Source organism: Candoia aspera, chromosome 1, assembly GCF_035149785.1.
Source record: "Candoia aspera isolate rCanAsp1 chromosome 1, rCanAsp1.hap2, whole genome shotgun sequence".
Taxonomy (NCBI): domain Eukaryota; kingdom Metazoa; phylum Chordata; class Lepidosauria; order Squamata; family Boidae; genus Candoia; species Candoia aspera.
In genome coordinates this window covers 278,891,893-278,917,467 of record NC_086153.1, presented here as the reverse complement: position 1 = coordinate 278,917,467, position 25,575 = coordinate 278,891,893, and the positions used below count along the sequence as shown (strand labels likewise).

General features: G+C 37.4%; 1 protein-coding gene across 2 annotated transcripts in view; it reads right to left on the bottom strand.

The window, feature by feature from the left end:
• Positions 1 to 25,132, bottom strand: part of VPS39 (VPS39 subunit of HOPS complex) — a 43,670-nt gene extending 18,538 nt beyond the window's left edge. The window contains exons 1-19 of one of the 2 annotated variants that reach the window (XM_063289899.1): positions 24,848 to 25,132; positions 21,292 to 21,357; positions 19,585 to 19,649; positions 18,669 to 18,711; positions 18,073 to 18,167; positions 16,780 to 16,878; positions 15,550 to 15,642; positions 14,997 to 15,180; positions 12,914 to 13,034; positions 12,625 to 12,745; positions 11,150 to 11,279; positions 9,102 to 9,244; positions 8,107 to 8,250; positions 7,175 to 7,316; positions 5,624 to 5,710; positions 3,971 to 4,044; positions 2,483 to 2,581; positions 2,110 to 2,227; positions 1,682 to 1,810 (exon numbers count right to left, since the gene is read on the bottom strand). In XM_063289899.1, the coding sequence (XP_063145969.1) occupies positions 1,682 to 1,810; positions 2,110 to 2,227; positions 2,483 to 2,581; positions 3,971 to 4,044; positions 5,624 to 5,710; positions 7,175 to 7,316; positions 8,107 to 8,250; positions 9,102 to 9,244; positions 11,150 to 11,279; positions 12,625 to 12,745; positions 12,914 to 13,034; positions 14,997 to 15,180; positions 15,550 to 15,642; positions 16,780 to 16,878; positions 18,073 to 18,167; positions 18,669 to 18,711; positions 19,585 to 19,649; positions 21,292 to 21,357; positions 24,848 to 24,920 (2,026 nt within the window). In that variant the 5' untranslated portion in view covers positions 24,921 to 25,132. The remainder of the gene's footprint in view (positions 1 to 1,681; positions 1,811 to 2,109; positions 2,228 to 2,482; positions 2,582 to 3,970; positions 4,045 to 5,623; positions 5,711 to 7,174; positions 7,317 to 8,106; positions 8,251 to 9,101; positions 9,245 to 11,149; positions 11,280 to 12,624; positions 12,746 to 12,913; positions 13,035 to 14,996; positions 15,181 to 15,549; positions 15,643 to 16,779; positions 16,879 to 18,072; positions 18,168 to 18,668; positions 18,712 to 19,584; positions 19,650 to 21,291; positions 21,358 to 24,847) is intronic. The other variant, XM_063289900.1, reaches the window with a different exon arrangement.
• Positions 25,133 to 25,575: the final 443 nt, after the last annotated feature.

The window sequence follows — 25,575 nt, the reverse complement described above, 5'->3', positions numbered from 1 at the left end:
TACTGACAAAATCAAAATCTTTTATCACAATCATAGATCAGAAAATTATTATTTCTGCAAACATGTCTAGTTACATTACTTTAGTGCATGGAGATAAGCGACAAGTTTATTTATTTATTTAAATCAATTTATATGGCTGTCCATCTCACAAATGCAACTCTGGGTGGTTAACAAGGATATGGGTATGGGTATGGGTGTGTGTGTGTGTGTATCCCCCAAAGGGTCAGACATGACTTGGTGCTTGCACAGGGGACCGTTCACACACACACACACACACACACAGTCCGTCTGTGTGTATTTCAATCGTGTCTGATTCTCGGAGACTGCCTGGACCAGTCCCTGCAGTTTTCTTGGCAACGTTTTTCAGAAGTGGTTTGCCATTGCCTCCTTACTAGGGCTAAGAGTGAGTGACTGGCCCAAGGTCACCCAGCTGGCTTTGTGCCTAAGGCAGGACTAGAACTCAGTCTCCTGGTTTCTAGCCCATTGCCTTAACCACCACAACAAATTTGCACATGCACACGCGCGCGCGCTCTCTCTCTCTATATATATATCATACAAAAAAATTCCCTTCTTACCCTTATGGGTGGTATTTTTATTATTATTTTTACAGCCAAAAGCCCCGACAACAAGTATAATCTAGGCTTGACATTAAATAAAACAATTTAACAGATAAAATATGTGTCGTATGTGTCTTCCTCAACCTCGGGCCCTTTACCAGAGGCCTGGGAGTTTGAGGGTTCTGCGCAATATTGCACTCTTCTGGACGGAGAAGTCTGATTTGCTCCTGGGATCTGTTGGAGCCACTCTCCCAGCTTAGGAGTCACAGCCCCAAGTGCTCCTACCACCACTGGGACCACTTTGGCCTTCACTTTCTACACCCTTTCTAGTTCCTCCTTCAGGCCCTGGTACTTCTCCAGCTTCTCATGCTCCTTCTTCCTGATGTCACTTGGAACTGCTACATCTATCGCCACCACTGTCTTCTGGTCCTTGTTTACTACCACAATATTTGGTTGATTGTCCAGTACCTGCCTGTCCGTCTGGATCTGAAAGTCCTACAGAATCTTAGCCCTGTCATTCTCCACAACCTTCTGTGGAATCTCCCATCTGGACTTGGGAAGGTCTAGCCCATACACTGTGCAGATGGTCCCATATACAATGCCAGCTACTTATGCCATTCAGTGTATGCTGTTCCTGCCTGCATTTTACACCCTGCCACTAGGGGTTGGACTGTCTCTGAGGCCTCTCTGCACAGTCTGCACCTTGGGTCCTGTCAATTCTTTATTCTCTCATGAGACAAGAGAATGAATGAATATACATATACATAATGTAAGTTGCTAACATAGTAGAGGAATGGACTAGATGATCCTTCCAACTCCACAGTTCTATGCTTAACTATTTTAGAAGTTCTTTGCAACACAGAGATTCATTTATTTATTCTACTGCATACCAACCCACAGAACCACTTTCCATATGTGGTTCTTAATCAAAGACTACAGGGGCTTTTGTTGTTGTTGTTGCTCTGCAGACTAAAGAGTATGATTTTTATGGAACAGTTCTTAAATAACAGGCAGATACTGACATAAATGGGAATCCTCTTAGAGAAAGACTAAAAAAATCTGCAATGAATGTTGCTGCCTGTGCCCAGCATGAGGGACAGCAACGCTGCCTGACTACTTCTTACCATCAAAGGGAAAGTCACTGATGAGTTGCTCAGCATTGTAATAACTGGAACTCTCAAGAAAGGAAAGAAGTTTTTTCCTGTATTCTCCAAGCTCCCCCTCTTCCTCTCCAGCTGGTACCGGTGCTTTTTCTGTCAGAAAAGAATTGTATATATGACTAAATGCATTTTATTGTTTCTCTTTATGTTTGGCTATTTATAATATTCTATGGGCAGATCATTGTTGTTTCTTCCCTGACTGGAAATAATTAACAGAAAGTTAATGTTTCTGTACGCCTCTTATAAATGTTCCCTTACTTGTAAAAAGTGAGCAACCCTATAAATGCTACCTATAAACTGCAGAATTGTCCTTGGGACTCCCCTCTGCAGCAATCCCTACTCTACTCTTGCTCCTGGTTTTGCATAATGAAATAGATCATGGGTGAAAATACCTGGAGGGAACGAGCTGAGATATTCCTTCATTAGGCCTTGAACTTTCTCGCAGTAGAGCTGAATCAGGCAATTGTGGAACTCTGAACCAGCCTCTTTCCAGACCTCAATTACATGCTCCTGGAAATATATGTACATATCCCAAATATAAAAGTTAATTGTAAGTATCTCTAGAAGTTCTGTAATATTTTAAAATGTGATCACCAGGAACTCAAAATGACTATGCATCTCCTTATTTAACTGTTACAAGCTGATTTTTTAAAATCACTTCACTTTCATAAATAATTTAGATAGACCAAGAAATATTTTATCTGAGATTTATACATTTTTATTATTTTACCATAAAAAGTAGATTATTTCCATCTGAGTTCTTACCAAGTAAGGAATAGCCAGGTTTTTAAAGTTTTCCAACAAGAAGTTCAGAATCCTTTTTCGTGGGAGGGATTCCACCTCGGGAAGATCTTCTGTAAATATCTACCAAACAAAAGGTTGAATTTCCAAAGTTGATGTTTATTTATTTATTTATCAATCAAATTTTATCACCGCCCATCTCCCCCCAAGGGAGGGACTCTGGGCAGTTTACAATAAAAGCAAAGTATAAAATTCAGTACAATTATAAATACAGAAAATGTAAATATAGACAATAAAAGTATAAGCTGTGATGAAATCCAGATGGCTGAGGATTCTGTATCAGACCATGAATATATTTTGCATATTTACCCTGATTTTACTAAAGACCACTGTATTATAAGGGCAACCGTATTGGAATAGGACTTGGGATGCTAAGGTTAGTCTACACTAGGCCTGAAAATTCACTGGGTTACTCTGGGCTGATCACTATCTTTCATTTCAACCTGCCCCATGGGATTGTTGGGCTGGGCAACAGTAAGAAGGAGGGCATGTTAGGTAACCCACCTTGAGCTCCCAAAGGCAGGGGATAAATGCAACAAATAAATAAAAGAAATATGCAATACTCTCTGATCAAGTTGCTGCAATTAAGTTTTCTTGAACCTTCTTTCTCAAAGACTAATCAATATTTTCCCAATAAATACATCATTCTCTTTGTTTTTTCTGTTAATCCCTGGTTTGCTATTATGGAGCTGATGAACTCTATTTATCTTAGGACCTCAGTTTAGTGCCTGGGGGTAACAATACATCCACCATCACATTTTTTAGCTTGGTCAAGCTCTTTGCCCAAATTGCTTTAGATTATTTTAATAAAAAAAAAGAATGGGAAATTCGCATATTGGAACACAAAGCACTTGCTTCAAGCGTAACCCATTGGCATTCTAAGAGAATGAAACAGTAGTTAGCCAATTCTTTGTTTGCCTCATTAAGATATTCGGTGATAGCCATGCTATAAGACTGCCCATAATATGGTCCCAAAATTCCACATGAACTTACTACTCCAAAAAGTATTGGGACCTTCTTTTTTATATAATTGTTTAGTTTCCTTTTGTTGTCAATAACCTAATCCAAAATTAGTGTAATGTACTGATAAGCAAGATATCTTGTTAAAACCTGAGATTAACTGTGCAAATATTGCGGCTGAGCTCAGACAGCTAGATGCTACATAGTTGAAATTCGCTGCTTACCAAACAGAAGTTTTATTCTTTTTGGACTGATTACAGTATGAGCAGCTTTCTTCAAGAAGCAATTGTTATTTAGAGTAGTCCCCATGTGGAGTATGGAGGCATTATTTATTTATTTATTTATTTTATCGATCAAATTTATATGGCCGCTCATCTCACCGGATGTGACTCTGGATGGTGTACAACGATCAAATAAAACAATGCTTATATAAAAACCATTATATAGATCCCTTCCTCCTCTCTGTTTTTAAATGTATCCAAGTGTACTTACTTTTAATCCATCTTCAGGAAAATCTCTAAGTACCCAAACAGAATAGGAAAATATTAAGTTCAAGTTTTCTGTTCCTACAGTAAAAAAACACATAAGGCAAATTAAAAAACTACAAAAGTATTCACACTGATGGGAGTATGGTGCAGGTGCCTAGACACCTCCTTTTTAAGGAAAAAGTATATATACCACACAGAGAAAACATGGCTTTATCACACACACACACCATCAAGCTCCTGAACTGCAGAGCGTGATCAAGGAAACAAGATTCACAGAGACTTTCTTTTATTAGTTCTAATGCAAAGAATTAGCTGTTAAGAGTACAGAATCTTGAGAATTGAGAAAGAAACTCCCCAACCCTCCTTTATTAGCAAGTTCATTAAGGCAGGGCCTCTTTGAAGCTTTTTTTGCCCAGTATATTTGCATGATGAACTAAGTGTCTATTTATTTGATAAGCCTGTAGATCTCTCACCTACTGACGGACTGTGTCAAGAGATATTCCTTTCTCTCAATGATCTATTACATATATTCACACAGCATGTCTTACACTGGAGAAAATAATACAATTCACTTGCTTGAAAACATATAATTGACTATGTCTTCAAAAGAACAATTCACAGTATCCATTTAAAAATGCATTGTCTGCATCAGCCTCAAACCACTCCTGGAGGATCTTAGGAGGTGTTGCTCTATGTGCTAAGGGCTGCATGGGATCCAACAGTGGTGGTGGTGGTGGTGATTATTATTATTATTGTTATTAATAATATGCCACCCAATTCCAAGCAACTCTGGGCAGTTCGGAAATTGTCTGAAACATTTGAAATTAAAAAATCATCAAGGAACAAAAGGAAAGGTAAAGATGGTAGGATGTCCAAAATGGATGGGAACAAAGGAAAACAACCTACATTGAAAGGAAGCATCAATCATCCATGCCAAAGGCCAGGGCAAAGAGCCACGCCTTCAAGGCCCTTCAAAACATCAGCAGGGTGGGAGTCATTCAGATCTCAGAGGGAACCTCATTCCAGTGGGCAAACACTGCCACAGAAAAGGTGTGCTTTCAGGGCCCTGACAGATGGCATTGCTTAATTGAAGGAACTCAGAGAATGCCAACCCTGCCAGCTCAAGTCAGCCAGGCAAATACTCTGGGAGATAGGTGGTCCCTCAAGTAATTTTTTGAGGGAGGGAAGACAAAAATAGCAGCAGGTGAGGTGATGGTGCCAAGCAGATGGCACCACATCTACTACATGGAAGGGTTTTCTGTTCTCTTGGGATGGAGAACAAACCCTCCCCGCCCCCGAATTTTAGGTCACAGCTTTCGTACTGCTACACATACCATGACTATCAACACAATTTCTGAAGATGCTGTCTAAAAACCCTACCAGATATACCTTTTTTTTTTTTTAAAGGAAAATGTTACTTAAGTTTTTGAGAAAAAGAGTGCTATTCACCGTTTTTCATACAATAATTATTTTCTCAGTCTAATTTCTTATTTTATAAAGAGAACTTGAACATTGTTACTGACTGGAGTGAATCCAGTCATTTTATTTTGTATGCTTGATTGCTTTTGTGATAACTGTTAACCATTTTTCTGGATATATGATATGATACAAGATACCATGACACCAACTACAAAGAAATTAAATCAACTTCACTCACCCAAATGTTGTAAATACTGAACAGTTCTTTCATGGCCCTTCAGAGGAGAATTAGCTTTCTTGGACTGATCCACCAGCACCTGCAAGGCTTCAGCAAAATAGAACTTTACTGCATTACCTTTTAGGTTAAACAATAGGATTATGCAAAACCATTTGGTGGACCACTCTGTGAAGCAGCCTCCCAAGCCTGTTGTTTGAAGCAAGTATGAAGTCCTTCACACAAAGCAGGTGTGAAGTTCTCTTGAAGGCTCAACATGGCTGCTTTAAGGGCCATCCACAATGTCTAAACATACTTGTGCATGCCAGATGTCACTTTCACTCGGGTGACAAACCTGGGAAAACTGTCACATCAAAGAGCAGATTTGGTTTGCTCCACTAATGCTTTTACAAACCCCTAATTACTTTAATAACAACTAATATTCTATAGGCAATACAGAAAGTATTTTCCAGCACTACAGTCCCAATAGTCAGTTTTCTTGTAGATATTCTAAAGGGATCTGCAACATGTTTTGAATCTGAACTGCAAGTATGGAACACGGTGTTTCAATCATTTGAAGTGCTGCAAACTCAACTTCCAAAATGATTGCAATAACCTGTTGCTCACCTGAGCTCAGGCTGTTTTAAACACAGTGTTTCGCATACCCCTAATGTGCAAGCAAACCAATGAAGACAAGTGTGAATAAAAAACTGGGTCACGTTACTATGAATGCACTTTAGATCTTTTTACTGTCCCTGTGCTTGTATCACAGAAACATATACAACTATGTTACATACTCCTTGCATGTTCATCCTTCTCTTAAAATAGGTTCCTTATCCTCATTCCTCTCTCAATTTAAAGGAACAGCTCTAACCTCTTCTACACAGATCCTAGATGCTTGCTATTAACAAAACTAGTCAGTTCTATTTTTCCAAGGGCAAATTAACCTTTCCCAACATATATAACTGAACAGACTATATGTGATCCTCAGATCAATGATCAACAGAGGAATAACTGAACTGCATAAAAATATAAATATTGCTTTAAACTGGGGCCACTGCTCACCAAAAATAATAACTATGCTTTTTTAAAAGAGCAGGGACAGCACTGAAAATTAAATACAGGTTTTATTTTTAACCAGACTTAGGCTTAAACCTGATATATCTATAGGATCTGGGTGATAACTTGCATACTGATTGCAATCACATTGCGTTCTAAGCAATGTGTTGGTGAATTACCAAAAAGCTGAAATAAAACTGGCAAATAAACAAAGCAAATATGGCTTGTCTGGCCAATTCCTGGTTTGTCTCGCTACTCAGGCACTGTAGTTTTTGCTAGTCTTCTTTGTACCTCTCTGAATTCATAAAAATAAACCAGATAGCTATAAACTATGTAGCCCAGTATGAACATCACACTGCAATCAGTATTACCCTCCCCCTGCCAAAAAAAATCTGATTCCACTTTGTAGCTGACTCATCTGCACTCAACTTGCTCACACACTACACTACTCAAAATGAACAGCTTAAAGTGATATGGGAACCCCTATGGTTCCTTCTTCCCTGTCACAGCACTTACCCTTTTCATGGAGACCTTTCTTCTCATACAGTATGATTAATTCACTGTATTTGTGAGCTTTCTTGAGCACATGCTCACTTTCCTCAATATGGCAATGATTGTTCTCCAGTCTCAGTAATGGTGCCACCAGGGCTACATTTGTCTGTAGTAAGAAGCAATTTAATGGAATCAGAAACAACTTCACATAACCAAAGAGGAAATGTGAATCACGGAAATGAAGTAGTTAAGGTATTTTGCAAGTAAGATGGTTGTGCCGTTAATGAGCTGGATGGCAATCTACTCTCTCTTGCTTATAAGCGTTCTGCTTTAGGCAACTTCAGTAACGACATTAAGGTACTATCATAAACCCTGCAATGTCCTTTTGCCCATTAACTTATGAACAGTAAAGGTTGAAAGGCATATATACTTATTTTCACTTAAGATGAAGGCAGATATAAGATAGAGAGATCTTGCAACATGCTCCTCAGCAAAACCTCTTGGCTTCACAACTGAAGCTAATGATATATATATTAATGACCTGAACAACAGTTCAATCACAATTAAATATATTTTCTGATTTTAAACATTATTTTTAAGAGAACTGCCCATTACGTTTCATATGATCCTTCACTTACCTCCGTATTACATTTTAAAATTATTTTTAATTGCAATTCCATCAGGGACTGGGACAAAAAAATTTTTAGTTCAATACTAGACATGGAATCCCATCAGCACTTTATTGCAGACAATGTTCAACCACGTCCCACTGAAGACCAAGTGTTTGTTTGGAATTAACTGAGCAAGAAAGACATTTCTAAAGCAGTCTCCTTCCTCCAAAATATTATTACCTGTCTGTATCTGTAGACCTTTCTAAACCCCAAACAATATTTCACCATAACCTTAAATTTCACTTCTGTTCTGAATTCCCAAGTCAGAAGATGACAAGTACTCACATGGAGGTAGCATTTCAACAGGGTAGTATCAATTATCTGTATCAATTTCTTTTTGGATTTGATGGTAGGAGTTCCCTCCATGAGGGGAGATGTAGTGGACTGATGGTCAGAATCATACAGCTTCTTCACTAACTGACATCTTTTCTGTAAAGATGAAATAAAGTCAAGCTACACCCTGCCCACATTACCCAAGATAAAAACCAATGAAGATTCAATTCTCCTATTTTTCTTGTGCTCTTTAATACTGATTATTCATGTCTTCTCCTTTTTCCAGTGTTTTGTTACACTTGACTCTCCATTCCCTCTATTCTCTCCACCCATGGCCAACATCTTGATTGCATGCTTCCTGGGACAGGGACCCACCTTCTGCACTGTACAGAGCAAGACAGTGAAAGTTGCTTATTCAGAGAAACTGCTATTTCATTTTCTTGGTGTGGTGACTTCTCATATCAAAGCTCTAACATAACCAAGAGATCATATCTTACCCATTCCCAAATCCCTTTTAAATGTTAAATAAAACAAGAACATGACATTCTATACATTTTAAACAATTCTGGAAGTGTCCAACATAAGCAGTCACTGGGAAGACACAATACAGGTGGTCTTTGCTTAACAATCACAACTAAGACCGGAATTTAGATTGCTAAGTAATGTGGTCGTTAAGTGAATCCAGACCCGATTTTACGACCATTTTTGCAGTGGTCATTAAGTGAATCACATGGTCATTAAGCAAACCACATGGTTCCCTATTGATTTTGCTTATTGGAAGCCAGCTGGGAAGATCGAATGGTGATCATGTGACCACAGGATACTGCGATGGTGTGCGACAGCTGCCAAGGGCCCAAATTGCAATCAGGTGACCTCAGGGATGCTACGATGTCTGTAAGTGCAAGGAACGGTCATAAGTCGCTTTTTTCAGCACCGTTGTAACCCTGGACAGTCACTAAACTAATGGTTGTCAAGCGAGGACTACTTGTAATGAGTTAAATGCTTACCTGAGTTAGGTAATCTATAAGTGCTAGGTGTGCTTTCTCCAACTCTGCCGCAGAGAGAACTGGCACTGCATTTGGATATTGGAGCTGTTTCTTGTAATCACTGGGCAGCAGTTCAGGATAGAGACCTATCACATGTGTGGGATCTGGAAAAAAAAAAACGCACAAGTGAGGTAGGTCAAAATATTTTAAACAAAAATGCAAAATATAACCAGATTTCAATTAAATTCACAGCACTTATCTCTTTTATCACAAAGATAGTAAAGAACTAATTTGATTAAGATATAGATAAGCAGCAAAATATTATGGATTGAATGGCACAAATAGATACATAGCTGGCTTGAAAATCATACTCAAATAGTGTCCATTAAATTGGAAAGAAATACCAAGTGAGTTTCATCAAGTTTAATCCTGGGCTTTGTATTCTTCAACACTTTATCAACAATTTGTGTGAGGAGGTTGAGGAAAAGCATATCAAAGTTGCAGATAATGCAAATGTGGGTAGGATAGCTAGTAACAGACACCCTACTAAAAATAATCTTATGGATTAGACAAATGGGTTATAAATAACAGTGACATTTAACAGAAAACAAAGGGTTTTTCACCTAGCAAACAAAAATATGCACGGGTAAGATGGGGGATTCCTGGCTTGGTAGTAATTAAAAAGGCCTCACAATAGTAGTGGATTACAAACTGAATGAGTCAGCAGTACAACGTGGCTGCAAAAAAGGTAACTTTGGATTCCATATTTATATTTATTTATTATTTTAGCATTGTAGGTGTTGACTTGGTGATTTTATGACGTTGTGGTTTTAAGGTGAATTTTATTGTCAACCGCTCAGAGTCCCCCTCTTGTGGGGAGATGGGCAGTGATAGAAATGTGAATAATAAACAAACAAACAAACAAAGAAACTGCAGTTTTAGGCTTCATCAATAGAAGTCTAGTTTTCAAAGCAGGGAAAGCTATAGTTTTAGTAGATTTTGCATTAGTCAAAGCCTTGTTGACTATTGCATCCCAATTTTAGATGAACACTTGAAAAAAACTCAGACAACCTGAACTAGTCAAGAAAAGAATAATGAGGATCAGAAGGTCAAAAGTAAGTCCTTTGAGACTGAAGAAACTGGGAATGTTTAGTCCTGAGAAGAAAAGGCTGAGGGGGACATGGTCACATTTTTCCAGTACCTGAAAGGATATCAAACAGAAGAAAGCCCAAACATGTTCTCTATCGTCCCAGAGGGCAGGACATGGAATAATACATTTAAGTGACAGAAAAACAGATGCCAGTTGAATGTTAAACAACCATTCCAACGACAGCAATAGTTTCACAGTGGAACCAATTGTCCAGAGAAGTAATAGGCTTCCTTCACTAGATATAAATAAGTAGAGGTTGGTTTTCCATTTGTCTCTGATTCTTTTAGTTTCCGGCATGGAATGGGAGATTGGACTCAATGATCCACATGGCCCATTCTAGTTCTATTATTTTCTTTCTTTCCTAAAATAAAATAATTTACACTAATATCTCATGCATAACATTTAAAAGAATTTGTTGCAGTTCAGTACCACTGAAATTCCAAATATATTGTAAGTATGCTCTTTCAATATAGTTCTTTTTAAAGCAATCAGGCTACTGCTGCTGATAAATTTACTTCTTGCCCAATGGCATCTATGACTAGTTTTCACATAAAGTACTCATTTCCATGCTAAAAATGCTTCCATATTTTTGTGGCAGTCTCACAACACTGCAAGACAGATTACTAACACTACAAGTTGTCTACTGGCAGATGAGCAGGAAGAGATGGTATTTTGCTCTGCAGTTCAGCTACACATTCTCAAATCTGAGAATCTGGAAGCTTTTGGAGATTCACAGGGGTGTAAAGCTACAACAGAAATTGTCCTCTCTGGTCTTCTCTGCAATAACTGAAAGAAACATTCCACAGGATGTTCTTACACAAAACCCAAACACCAAAGCTTATAGCTATATACAGATATATTTTAGTGGTGTTTGTTTTCCCATACATAATTTAAAGCCAGCTTGAAAAGGAAAATCTACCTGTCCCAAGTTTAGCAAAGACTTGCATTGATTCATCAAAGCGCTTTTGGCAGAAAAGGTTGAAGGCATAAAGATTCTTAATATGATGGATCTGTTGTTGTTTTTCATTGTCAGAATCGTCTTTCATATCCTAACAAGTTTAAACAGAAGCAGAAAAATACTTTATTCACCATAAACTCCAAAGTGTAGAAGAAAAATAGTAACTCAAAAACGCAAATCTTTAGGAAACAGCATACTGGATCTTAAGGAAATTGATCATCAATAGTGATAAAGTATGTTTGAATATACAAGTGTGAAAAATTGTTCATGCAAGCCAGAAGATGTATTTCTATCTCAGTTACGCTATCCAAGAATAAGAACACAAATAAAGTCTCTTGTGCATGGTGAACTTTATTGTGCGGCTGCAGTCCATGAACACTGAGACGATAATAAATACCTCAATAATATATATATAAAATTTATTCGCTGCCCATCTCACTCAGAGAGCGACTCTAGGCGGAATGGATGAGAAAATTAAATCGCTCACAGTTAGTGTTCTCAGTATACAATCTGCAGTCCCAGGCTGCATATACTGTAACTGCCCTCCACAGCCTTGAGCACAGCCCTCAAAACCCCTCAAAACATGACTGCTGAACTGCAAACTAATCTGACAGGACGAGAAACATATTAAATACACGAGGAGCAATATTATTAATATTATTTAAGTAAAAGTAAGGCTGTTATTTCAAAAAGGTTGTGCACCTTTGGCATAAGGAAGTGCTCACATGATTGATTCTTGCAAACAGAGATAGCAGTATTAATACCGTTTAATGAGTTTTTGTAGCCCTCTTCATAGGTGAGTAGAGTACAGTACACTCAAATTAACAAACTTTTTTAATCCCACTGGAGCTGCTTATTTTGCATTAAGGGGACAAACTAGTCAAATCTTCCTCTGAACTACAGTTTTTTCATTTTAATTTTGTCTCAAATTTGAAGACTATGGTTACGGTCTTCAAAACAAGCCAGAATAGCCTAATATTGTGGCTTGTTCCCAAAATGTAACCACACTTTCCTATGTAATGAAAGACTTACTGGGGTTCATTCATCTCCACCATGTGTATGATCAAAGTTCATTATAATTAACTTGTTAACATAATGAGTGTAAAGAACAATACCATCATAAAAACTAAAACCAAATCTTACAAGTTTAGAGAATAAGCATAAATTCTACAGTTACTTGTTACTTCATTGCTAGATGCCTAATTAACAGATAATTTGGTCTTGAAAGAGCACTTTTACTAGACAGCAGCTTATCAAGGTAATTATTTGTCACAGATACACTCAAGTTTCATCAACATATTAATGTACCGCTTTGGGAGTCCTAGTTAGTTGTTTAAAACACAACTGACTAGGTTCACACATCACACTAAACCAAATACAACTCACACCACAGGAACCCAGCTACAGACTGAAAATAGGTTCAACCTTTCACTTACCGCTAACTGCAAAGCCAATTCAAACTGTTTATCTTGGAGAAGCTGCTGGATCTGGGTTGCGATGGAAACTGGAATGAGGCGCCAAACAAAATGATTGCTGGCCACATATACAATATTAGGACTAAAAAAGGAAAAAAGTTATTTGTCAGCAACGTACTTCCATAAAAGTAAAGGACTCGCTCCCCTTTGCTCAACAACTCTTTAAAACTAATAGTTCAGCAGTATTTATACAGGGTTAGCAACGATAAATGCAAAATAGGGGGAAAGGGGGCAATTAAAACTTTCCTACCCTCCCAGAGTAATGAAGCGTGGCCGCTGCAGTTCAATACTCTGAACCAGGAGACGGGGCTCAAACGTACGAATCTCTACGTATCTTGGCAATACTGCTATCACGTATGGAGGCTGATGTTCTGTTATGGAAACAACACAGTCAGCAATAGGATACAGACCTAAACTCTCATTCAGCTCTCCATTCAGGAACAGCAAATGTTTTACTACTTTCTTTATGCCCTTGGGCTTTCTAGTCATTTCACTTTCTAGCACTGCTGTGGCTAAGAGCATAATATCATCTCACACCACTGTATCTATTGGACTGAAAGGAGACTGCTAATGTTTCTGGGTTTCTGGTATATAGACTACAATATTTATTTAATAGATTTATGCACTGTCTTTCCTCCAAGAGCTCAAGGGAGTAGCCATTCCCCTCATTCCCCCACATTTTCCCACAACAACCCTGTGGAATAGGATGGGTTGAGAGGAGTGAGTGGTCCACAGTCACCCCGTGAGTTCCTGTGGCTGCAGGTAAACTAAAACCTGAGTCTCTCCAGCCCTAGTCCAATTTCTTAACCATCACACCACACTACAAATGACACCACCTTTAATTATTCAGCCTGCACAATCTGATTTATAATCAGTTGTCAAACATCTGATAATATTAGATTACTAACTGGTACCTTTGGCTATACATTCAGAAATCCTGTAGTCAGCTGACTAACAGGATACAGAGAAGCCTTTGGACATGTTAAATTGGAAATTCTTGAAAGATGTTTTGCCTACACATGGACTTTGAGTTTTTATCAACTGGATTAATATGTGGCATTGATACAGCATTCTTTACATTACAGTTACTGTAAATGGAATTTTGTTCATCACCCATTAAGTAGTTCCACGAAACCCATCCTCAACCGTCCATTATGGTCATAACTAGAAATGCACGACGTGACCTTTCTGAGGTAGCTTGGCTCTACTTTGAGACACAGTTCTGTGGAGTTTTCAGCATTAAAGGCCACAAGAAACCTTTAGAAGATGTTGAGACACAGATAAAATCCTACCCTTTATTAGTCACATAACAAACTTACACTCTGGGATAATTCAGATATCCTGATAAACCCTTCTTTTTCTGGAAGCTATGAGTCATTAAAGTCATTAATACTTTAAATCAGCTTATCACAAAACCAGTGTTTAAGCCAACTGACTTATTGCAGGAGGAATCTAAAAAGTTTAAAATATGGAACGGCAGTATATTCAATTAAGTATCTCCTATATTTGTCCTTTGGCCTGGATCCACTGGCTGCAAATAAACCTCCTGAATTACCATTACTAGAATGCATTTTAGTTACATCTAAAACTAAACCACTTTGGGGGGAGATGGGCGGTAATAGGAATTTGAATAATAAATAAATAAATAAATAAATAAATTTTCTATAAAGCGGTAAGTTTGTTACTAACATGTTTTTTGTTATCTTGAAAAACTTTGGAATAAAGAGCTAGTATATCATATATTAATGGATCAATTATAAAGTGTCTTTAAAATATTAAATATATTTCTTTGAATTTAAGAAGAAACTAATTCAACGAACACTTATTTTCCATATTTACCAGATTCCTCAGAAAATGTACAAAAAAGCTGGTATCAATGCTGATGGAACCCTTACCCATGGGTTTCTTTAATATTTCACTTTGGGTTGATATTCACAAAATTGTAACATGGTGTTACAAAGTTCACTGTTGTTTAAGGATAGAAATATATGCGAAAAATTTATCACTATATAAAAAATTATTGATTTACCTTGTGAGCAAAGAAAATAATTATTCAAGAAGGGAAGACAGAGTTACGTTGGACTCACAAACGTGGATTATACATACATACTCACCTTCTATCTATGAATTGACATTTTATCAATGCAGCAGAAAGACTGATAGCTATCATCTTATGTGGTCAAATTTCATTATTCATTTAAAAATGAAGGTGAATTATGTGTGCAATGTATTTTCTCTTTAAAGATAATATTTTTTTCTATTTTCCCCCTTTTTCTTTCTTTTTTGTATATAAAAAGAAAAAAAGAAAGGAAATGAAGACAGTTACTTCTTACCCATGGCTATTGGGATATCTGTCCAGTTGAAGGCACATTTCTGCGTACAGATTCCTTCTTCATTTAACACAACAGTTAGATCATCTTGGCCCACAACAACTTTGCCATCTGCCAATGGGACTACTAGTGGCTCAAGCTGCTTTCCTGTGGGGAAGAGTTCTTTAATCGATCCCTTCCCATCTACCTGTGAATGGGATTAAAAAACCTGGTCACTCCATACAAAAAGCCATACCAAATTACTCATTATTATTAGAAAAAGCTGTTCCTCTCCCCAATATCCCTTTCACTATGCTTACCTCACTAACCCCACAGACCAAAACACAGGCAAATGGTTTAGGGAATCCTGAAACAATGATCAGCTTCTACCATTGATGTCACAGCAAATATATAGTGCAATCAAGTGCCTATTTTCTTGGAAGGCTCACTATATTTAGTGAGATTATTCAATACAGGAACTAGTGAATTCATAATTCATGTTCCAATCATTCATTTCTCCTATATATCCAGAAAAATCAATCTTTTTTTCCATCTCAGTCTAAAATTTCTCTTTTACCTTTATTAGATAATAATCCCTCTTGAAACCAACACAGATCGAATCTTTACACCATGCCATTGATTTGGGTACATCTGGCACACTGAAATCTCCCTGGAGTTCAAGAAGAAAAAATGTCTAATTAGCTACAATTAAGGAAGCTGTATATTTTCTCTTTCTATATATATATATATGGCAAAGCATGTTCTTAAGAGCTATCTCCATTTTCATTCTAAAGAAAAAAATTATAAAATTAAAGACAGCGGAATGAATGGATTTTTATTACAGCCAAAGGCCAGAGATAAAAGGTACCTCTGGAAACAATTAAAAACAAGAAAAAGTAGAGTAATACAGGCAATTGGGGTATTGATATAAAAAGTATGTTAGAACTGTGGGAGACCTTTCAGTAATTGATGCCTGATTTTCATGACTGCTGCAGAGTATTTTGCTGTGGTCTGAGTTATAAATGATTTACAATCTGAAAAAAAGATGGACATGTAAGTATTATCAGATCATCCAGGGACTGACGTAAAAGAGGCAGATTATAGTCATTATGAACATCCCTACAGTAGGTAAAAATAAAATAGCACATATTGGACTTTTTCAACATCCCCAGTTCCAACCAAATACGTTGCTCAAATGAGATTTTAGAATATCTTCCCTATAGTATTGCCCAGATATTAAATATTGCACCTTGCCCAGAAGAAAGCTTTCCTTAGTTTGGGGAATGTCAGTAAGGAGAGGTAATTGGCCACTTACCAATTCCTTTGTCAGCCAAATCCTATTTCTCTGTGACAAACTATTTACTTCTGCCTGAAATCCAATGTCTTTAAATCTCTGGAGAAGTGTGTGTGTGTGACAAGGTCATAGCCCAAGGTTCACAGAAACCATGATGATAACCCACAAGCCATTAGATTTTGTTCTGTGATGTTCCAGCTTAAGGAGTACAAATTAAAGACAGCAGATCATAAGGTCTTGCTCTTTAAAACAGCAACTGACATCAACAATATATATCTCCCTGAGTTTTGTAGAATTCTATCTTTATTTCACTTTCTTTGTTAATTAACGTCATACTTTACCAAGAAAACTCTGAAAGGCTAAGTAACTGTTAAACTGGGCTTAAGAACTAAATCACTCAAATTATTTTTGAAAATGTTTTCTGTATGGAAAGTCAATGACACTTTCAAAGCACTGAACAAAAACCAGTTCCTTAACACGGCAGTGGATCTATTAAGAATGGTAATACTGCACCTGCAGCTCATGGAACTTCCGGTCCTTCCAGTAAAACAGTTGTAGCTTCTTTCTCACTGCCACGCACATTCTCAGGACTTCTTCCCCAGTATCGGAGTGCTGTAAAAACAAAATTCTCTCTAAGCATCAAAGCTGGAAAACACAGTATTAGGCTGTGCTTACACACAATGCTACATCAGCATTTGTTAAACATGGCTTCTTGAGTAAACCTAACTACTGTCCTGCAGTATGCTAAGCAATAAAGCGTGGCTTGCAAAACCACTATGGTTGCATTTCCTCAAGCTGTGCCACAAATAAACAAACATCATTAGTGTGAATGTAAGCCCAATGTATATGCAAACTCACATTTTTTGACTTGTTTCTAGTCTCTTCCCCAGGGAGAACAAGAATGGGCCCTGAGCAGGCTTTCCTGTCATTCTTTCCTTGGTGACTTTCCCCCTCTAAGAATGGACTGAAATAAAACCAACTCCTCAGTAGACCAATAATACCCACCATTAATATCAAATCGCTTACTGAGAAGGACAGAACCACAGGTAGTCCTTGCTTATCATTTGAAATTACGACAGCACTAAAAAAGGACACTTACAACCAGTCCTCAAAGTTGCAGCCACCGCAGGATCCCCACAGTCACATGATAGCAATTTGGGTGCTTGGCAATCGGTGCATATTCATAATGGTCGCAATGTCCCCACAGTCACGTGATCACCATTTACAACCTTCACAGCTGGCTTCCGACAAGTGAAGATAATAGGGAAACCAACAGGAAGTTGCAAGTCATAGTCACGTGGCATTGTGCTTAATGACCCATGGTGATTCATTTAATGACCACAACCAGAACTGACAAACTGACATTGTAAGTCAGGTGCAATCACGTGACTTTTCACTTTATGATCACATCGCTTAGCAAGGGAGTTGCCAGTCCCAATTGGGTTGGCAAGTGAAGACTACCTGTATATTAAACCTCTTCTCTAAAATGTGATTTTCAGAAGTAGTGAATGATCAGCATCTTTTCCCCCCACTCCCTGAGCATTCATCTAGTAACCAATTATTTTCATTTTAATCTAACATACCAAATGTTCAAGAAGGCAAACCTGTGTCCTCTTTTATTTTATTTATTTATTTATTATTAAATTTATATTACCGCCCATCTCCCCCGATGGGAGACTCTGGGTGGTGTACAATAAAAAACAATAATAAAAACATCTAGGCTTCAATCACACTTTAAAAACATAAATAAGATAAAAAAATATATAAATATAAATATAAAATCCAAGAGGATTTTTCATTACATACCTTCAGGTCACAAGTGAAAAGAGTTGCACCTTTTGCCTTAGAAAGGGTTGTGATCTGTTGAAAGGTCAGCAGATCATGAACATAAATGTTGTTTTCTGTTTGGGACAAAATGCACAAATCACTGCTCAAATTAACCTATACACATCACTTAATTCAAATCTCTGCATTTTTCTCGTAATGAAATAAACGAAGCAGAAAACATTATTTTATTTTCAAATGAAATGGGAAATTTACAAACATCTCCCAGGGTTTTGTTGATTCTACAATGGTCCTAAGTCTCAAACACACTGCATACCAATAAGGGATGGACAATGTAAGAACAGTGGATTAAAGCTAAATAATGCTTAAAGAAGATAACAAAATGTAAAGTATTTTTAAAAATTAATGTGCCCTTTAAAAAATTAAAATAGGAGTCAGATCAGAAGTAAAGCAAAACATTGAAATTCAGATCAACAGAACAAATTTATGCACTCCTAACCCAGAAATAAATTCCACTGAGTTCAAGGAGACTTAACACTTAAAGAAATTCCATAGGCTTGCAATGGCTGCCAAACCTTGTTTTAAAACAAAATTAACTTAAAAATTATTTCACTTACCTAATAAACTGACCAAAATTTTGAACTGGGATACAACATGGATCTATTAAAAATAAAAATCTTGTAAATAAGCTTCAGAATAAGTTCATTAAAAGTTCACTTGCCCCAAATGACTATAAAATATAACTGATTTATATGCAGATTCTCATCTCCAGCAAGGTAACCTTTTAGTGATAACTATGGAATACCCGATGAAATAAACTCTAATTTGTAATTTAGGAAGACAATAAAATCCCATCTAGTCTGACTTCTCCCCAAATTATTTCTCATTTAACAGGACTTGTTAGATCCCTTAACAAGCATAACTGTATGATTTAGCACTTATACCAACATATAGAAAAAATATTTAAATTCCATGGTAATACCACAAAATTCCCATGCTCATGCTCCAAAATGATTGGCTGGTGCTTTTTTCCAAACTGTTTATGCTGAAATTTTGTTCTCATTCTGGACATCTTTGCTATTTGTTTTAAATCTCCTGTTTTGTTGGCAACTTGCATATAGCTGCATTCCAATGAAATTTAAAGTGACTATGATGGTCATGTTTTGAAAAGTCAACACACACATTTTAAAAATTAAAAAATGCTAACTCCCGTCTCTTCCTAAATGTATACATTTACTATTCGCCTTTTTTACTTGATAAGTACATGAGAACTTAATAGAAAAGGTCTTCCAAAATATATCCATCAATGTGTTATGGTCTGAAGTAGTTTCTTATTCTGGGGTAGCAATCACAAACACGCTTATCACACTTAATTTCCTTAACAGTACAGTAAATCAATATGAAAATAATTAAAATATTCTAGAAGCCAGGCTTAGTTGTACAGCCATTTCCAATCCCACCAACTTCCTTAAATGAAGCCTAGATTTCATAGAAATTAACAATCTTAGTTGAATCTGAATCTACTACACCTACCTGCTGTATCTTCTTGGAGAAGTTCTTGTTTGATTTTTCTAGTGTGACTTCAAACCTGTTGCAACCTATCAAACGGTAAATGGGTTCATTTACTCAGACATGTTTTAAACTATTTAATCAACCTGCATTTATCAGCTAAGGAAAAATGTCATATAAACTTCTGTACTGAGATTAGAGGAGTTGCACACTTCAAGTCTTCCACTTGAAGACTTGAAAAAAATTGAACTGCACATTACACCATATCCAGTTATCTCAGCAGTAAATCAGTACTGATTATCCCACTATTAGGAAGATTCTACTATTGTCCCTAATCATTTTCATTTCAAGACAATCTATTTGACTGTGGATTAGTCAGTCCCAGAAGTTTAGAAATGGTTTTACAGCCTTTTCCAAACTAATGCCCATCAATTACTTTTTACAGAGATAACATTTATAGTCTGTGTGGTAAGAATGTCACTGTGATGGGGGGGGGAGTCCCCAAATTTGTGAGATTTATAAGGGACAGGACTGACCCAAATCAGCCATGATCATATAATGAAGATCTAACACAACTAGCCCTAATTATCCCTTTGAGCTGTTGATCTAGGGGGAAGAACATCTTTTTGACAAACTAATTCATACATATTTCTATTCTAATTCACATTTTACAGACTAGTTTCAAGACAAAGGAATCAGGTATGAAGCTGACATTGACTTTTTTTTTTTAGCATGTTATGCCTAATTCTAAAATACAGTGAAATCTCACAAATTAACTGAAATGGAAAAGACATCCAAATAGGAAAAGGAACATGCAGCTACTCTTGGATATTTAAAGCACAACTTGTTCCTCACTGATGCCAAATTGAAATGAATAATGGCTCTGAAACTATTTAAATAACAACCTGGTCCATTCCATATGTTAGTTTTTTGGGGACAGCAAGGGCCAAACTAGTTGTGACTATAAATCTGTAGCTGATCGTTTCATATCTATTTTTTGTTCAGGATGTAACAGCTGAGGGTGGCAATTACTTTACCCTAACCATAGTCTGAATCCTAATCATTTTTATTTGCTAAATAGATATTTTAAAGGTACATCTCCCAACTGTGTGATCTTCATTATATCTAGTTTGGTTTTTGGTACTAACTCCACAAATTGAACCCATGCACAATGTGCTTTGTCTTCAACCAAGAAGATACTGAGTAGTACAACAACCCAATCTGAATAATTAAAGTTTGTAATTTAGGTATTTGTTGTGACTAAACTTTCTGAGAAAAATGTTGCATGGAAACATGCTACAAGGAACGTAGGACATCTCAGGTCAGACAATAAAGCTCTTTATCACAGAAGTTTTATACACAGGGATTGGATTATAAATAACACTAAGTTTATTTGTTGAATAAGCCTTAACTGGAAGTGTTCACACATAATACTATGGCACAAACCATAGTTTACAAAGCAAACTGGCTGTGTTCATATAACACACTAAACCTAATACAAAAACCAAAAAAAAAAAAAAAAACCCACATCATAAATTAGCACAAACCCAGCCAGCATGAGGCTAAAACAAGTTTTTGTTTCTTGTAGATATTCTGCCGCAACTATGTAGAAGGCCTATCTTGTATGAACCTGCCCTAAAATGCAGTGAAGTAACAGATGGGTCTCAACTGTCCTCAGTTGTAGCTATTTTGCCAATATGCAGAAGCTTGGCTAAATCATTACAAACTTACCAGTTTCTTTTCGAATTCTGTAAAGGAGAAGATGCCCTTGTTTAGTCCCAACTAGGAGCCACTCTTCTACAAAAGAAAAAATGATTTATTTGCACCAATAATATTCTATTTTTTCTAAGAAATTTACAGTTTTACAAATATTTCAATAAAAATAATTTTCAAGTATACAGCTACTGTCAAATTTACAGGGCAACCCTACCCATATTACCAGGTCCAATTGGGTTTATTCCCAGGAAAATATGTGCAGGACTTTAGCACTAAATATGACATACCTCTCATAAGAAATGTATAGCACTGCTCTATAAATGAACTTTACTGTGGGTTTTTTATAATCAACTATTTCATTTTATTATCATTTTTTTTTACTATTGGAAAACATTTGAGGGTGTTATATAGTACATATTTGTTATGTTGTAATTTTAGGTTTTGTTTACCAAACATACAATAAAAACATGATTACTCTGATCTCACAGAATTTAGGACATGGCAGTTTGAATAATCTTTTCATTTTCAAATTTTCTAAAAAAAATTACATAATTACTCATTACACATGCTAAGAAGCACAATCTTTATTAAAAATCTGCCTTTTATTTTTATATATTTCTTTTCATAATGGTTCAGAATAGCATTAAAAATATGAAAGCAGCAGAGCAAATAAACATAATCGCTGTTTGAACATAAAAGTCCTATAACTCCCAATTATAGGTGAACTATTCCGAACTCTCAGACTTTCATTGTCTGTATGATTTTATTTCAGCATTCCTCTATAAGACACAGAACTAAAAAAAAAAAAATAGAGCTTGGAAAACACCATCCCAGTGTTAAGCTTTCTCAAATATTTAGGTTATGAAGAAAAAACACTGCTCATTTTAACCAACCTGCAACCTCTTAACAAAATTCTGAAAATTCTGAATAAAAGGCAATTTGTAACTTAAACGTAAATAAATGTATGAACTGAGATCATTTTCTAAAATACTGGAAGATAATTTTCTAAAATTCTCAAATTCTTGTTGAGAATTATGCAAAATACATTGCCAAATAGAATAAGCAAATACAATTACATTTAAAGACATGTCATTTGTTTATATTGATTTGATCATAAACACCTTGCTAGAAATTATATCCCAGAAAAATAATCAAAATGTTTCCTGTAAAGGCAACCACAAATTATTAATTTTATAGATCAAGATCTTATACAAATATGAACAAGGTAAGGAAAACATAGAATTCTTTCCAACCTCTTAATGAGAACATCACCTTGAGTTAAGAAAGCAGGAGAGAAGAGGAAAGGAAGCTAAGAATGTGTAGAGCTGCACTCAGGGAATTGTTTTTTGGGATTTTTTTCTTCTCCCCAGCCCCTTGCAGGATCTAGCCCATTTTGCAGCTCAATCTTTCTTTTGTTGGCTTTTTTTCACCACTGGAAAGCACAGGACAAGTTGTATATCCAACTCTAGATCACAATAATCAGGAAGGATGGGGTTGAATAAGTTTGATTACAACTGTATATGCAATAATACATACGTGAAATTGCTACAAACAACAGTAATCAGTCTGTACACTGTTTTCCTACAATTGCTTCCCATATATGTAGGAAACAAAAACTCTACCTCTCCTCAATCATACTTATAAACAGTTTATTTCTGCTTGTCAAAGCCTACTTTGAAATACTAGAACCAAAACAAATATATTCACTGCAATCAACTGTATCAATGCGAAATGGCGATGATCTTTGAGCTCTTTTTTTACTACCACCCTACAAGGTCATTGTATAAAGTCACAAAATGAACACTATTAAATTTATCATGAAATAAAATAATACATCATTCTAACATTTATTTCAGCCTACTGCTCTCATACAAGAAAGACCAATACTACGTGAAAGATCATACATGCAGACCTTTGAAGATGCCTTTAATTTTAAAACTTACTTGTACTTAACATATCTCATAAGAGAACAGGGCTATTTGCAAAGCACAACAAACCAGACCAGTACACTTGTATGCATGGACAAATACACTTGTATGTATCTAATCATTCTACCCTCCAATTATGGGTTTCAGAAACAGTTCTTGACTTATTTTGTAGTAAAGTAAATCCTAAAAAGGAGCTTAGTGTAGTAAATAAATTCTGATAATGGCTGCATTCATACAACTCGGTAAACATCAATGTGTACATACATAAGCCTATTTTACCTGTTATACAGTTAATCCAACCTTTATGGATCAGCATGTCATATAAACTCAAAAACAGCTGCCCTTTTGGGAATCCAGAAACCCAAAATGGCACCTGTTTTGTGTTCACAAGTGGAGCTTGTGACAGGACTAAGAGTCTAGTACAGACATACAGACATGCCCATTACTCAGGCTTTTTAGCTTAGTATATTATGCAAATACAACTCATGTAATTTTTTTATAGATTGAGAGGAAAATGGTAGAAGAGCTGTTCAGTGGTATCCTGCCATGGAGTAACATGGTTTTGAACTTTTCAGCCAGAAAAAGAAAATTTCTACTTAATAAGATTTTGGTTATATTTATGTAATATTCTAACTCTATGTTTAATAAAGAATGTTATAGCCCATGTATCCAAGAGGTAAAACAGATCTGTTTTGTGGTTTATCAAAGATAAATCTCTTATGTTTCAATTCCCACAAATCTGCTGTCATATCTTAAGTACATTCCAATTTACACACAATAAATATTCCCTTGGGAGCTATGCCAATTCTGGTTTTCAAGTACACCTTTAATGTTTCATTTCACAACATGCAAAAACCCTTCACGCTTTTTCCGCAGCACACAAACTAACACAAACATGGAAACAGCCACTCCTACCTCACAACGTTGGAAAAGTGACATACTGGAATGATCAAAAAGGGTTATAACCTTCATCCTCACTAACCCACTTCTGATGCATTCTTCCCAGAGTGGAAGAAACTACCAGCTAGAAGTTGCACATTTCATCAGACTTCATTAAAACCAATGCAGTAAAACCAGAGACCACAGGCACTCAGCATCTATGTTCATTTATTAACTGTGGAAGTCGCTTTTCTCCAGGCGCCCCAGTAAGATAACATGGGGATCTCTCTATCCATTTTACCCCGACGACAGCAACCCTGTGAAACAGGATGGGCTGAGAAACCGAAAAACATCCCAGAGAGCGCCCATCATGGTTCAAGCTGTCTTTGAACCTGGCTCTCCCTTTCTAGACCAACATCGGCCCTGCCTGGGGCAGACACGCAGAGCGCTCCTTCTCATGACTCACGTGACGGTCACGTTTAAAAAGCACAAAACGCTCCTTAACCTTTCCCAGCATTGTGATTAACGTGCGCAGAAAACCGGGAAGATTTCGCCCTTACCGGCACCGACGTTTAATTAGTTCACTCAAGACATGGCGGGGAAAGGGGGGGCAACAGAAAACGGGCCCCAGTGGAGCCGAGGAGGAGGATTCACCAAGGCTTTCCGGAGGGTCGTGAGGGTGCAAGCCTGTATTATGACACATTCCACGGAAACGCCAGAGGGGACTCGCGGGGACAGAATCAGGAAGGGTGCCCTGCACTCACCCCAAGCCGCCAAGCAGTCGATCTGCAGCGGCAGCTTTTCCAAGATCGGCACCGGCTCGAAGGCGTCGTGCATGATGGCGACAGCCTGGCCTCGGCCGCTTCTCTTCGGAAAGGACGCGCAGTAGTCCGCGGGCCACCGAAAAGGGCCCGAGCAACGACGACGACGACGACGCCACCAGCCTCAGCCAGCCGCAACAGCCAAGTCCGGGCCGCTGCAACGTTTCCGGCTTGCTCTTCACTTCCGTAGCCAGGCTCCACCTCCGAGCAAGCCTCGCAGGCCGGTTTCTACCCGGCTTCCTTCTGCGAGGAGGGGAGGTTGGTTGGGCGCCCGAGGGTCGTGCGGTGCTCCCCTTCGCGGACCAAAGCCTGTCGCTCTAGGGTCCAGCCCAGCGCTTACGTTAAGCAGCCACCTTTGAGTATTTCCTGGTGGAGCCCATCTTGGGGACAAAGCAGGCATTGCGGAGAATGAGGGTCGTCGTGGGACTGAGGGAACCTGCAGCAAAAGGCGACCTGCAAGGCTTAACCCGCAAAAGTACATACCGCAGGATGGTGTGTACTCCTGCGCAATCTGAATGGGATTCTGCAATAAACCTTTTCAACATTAAGCTGTTGCTTTTCCTGTATTATCCCTTGTGCGTTTAGTGTAAACTAGATTCCTGTGAGTATATTACAAGAAAATCCACTGTAACTCATCAACGGTGGGTGGATCATACAATAACATATTTCTA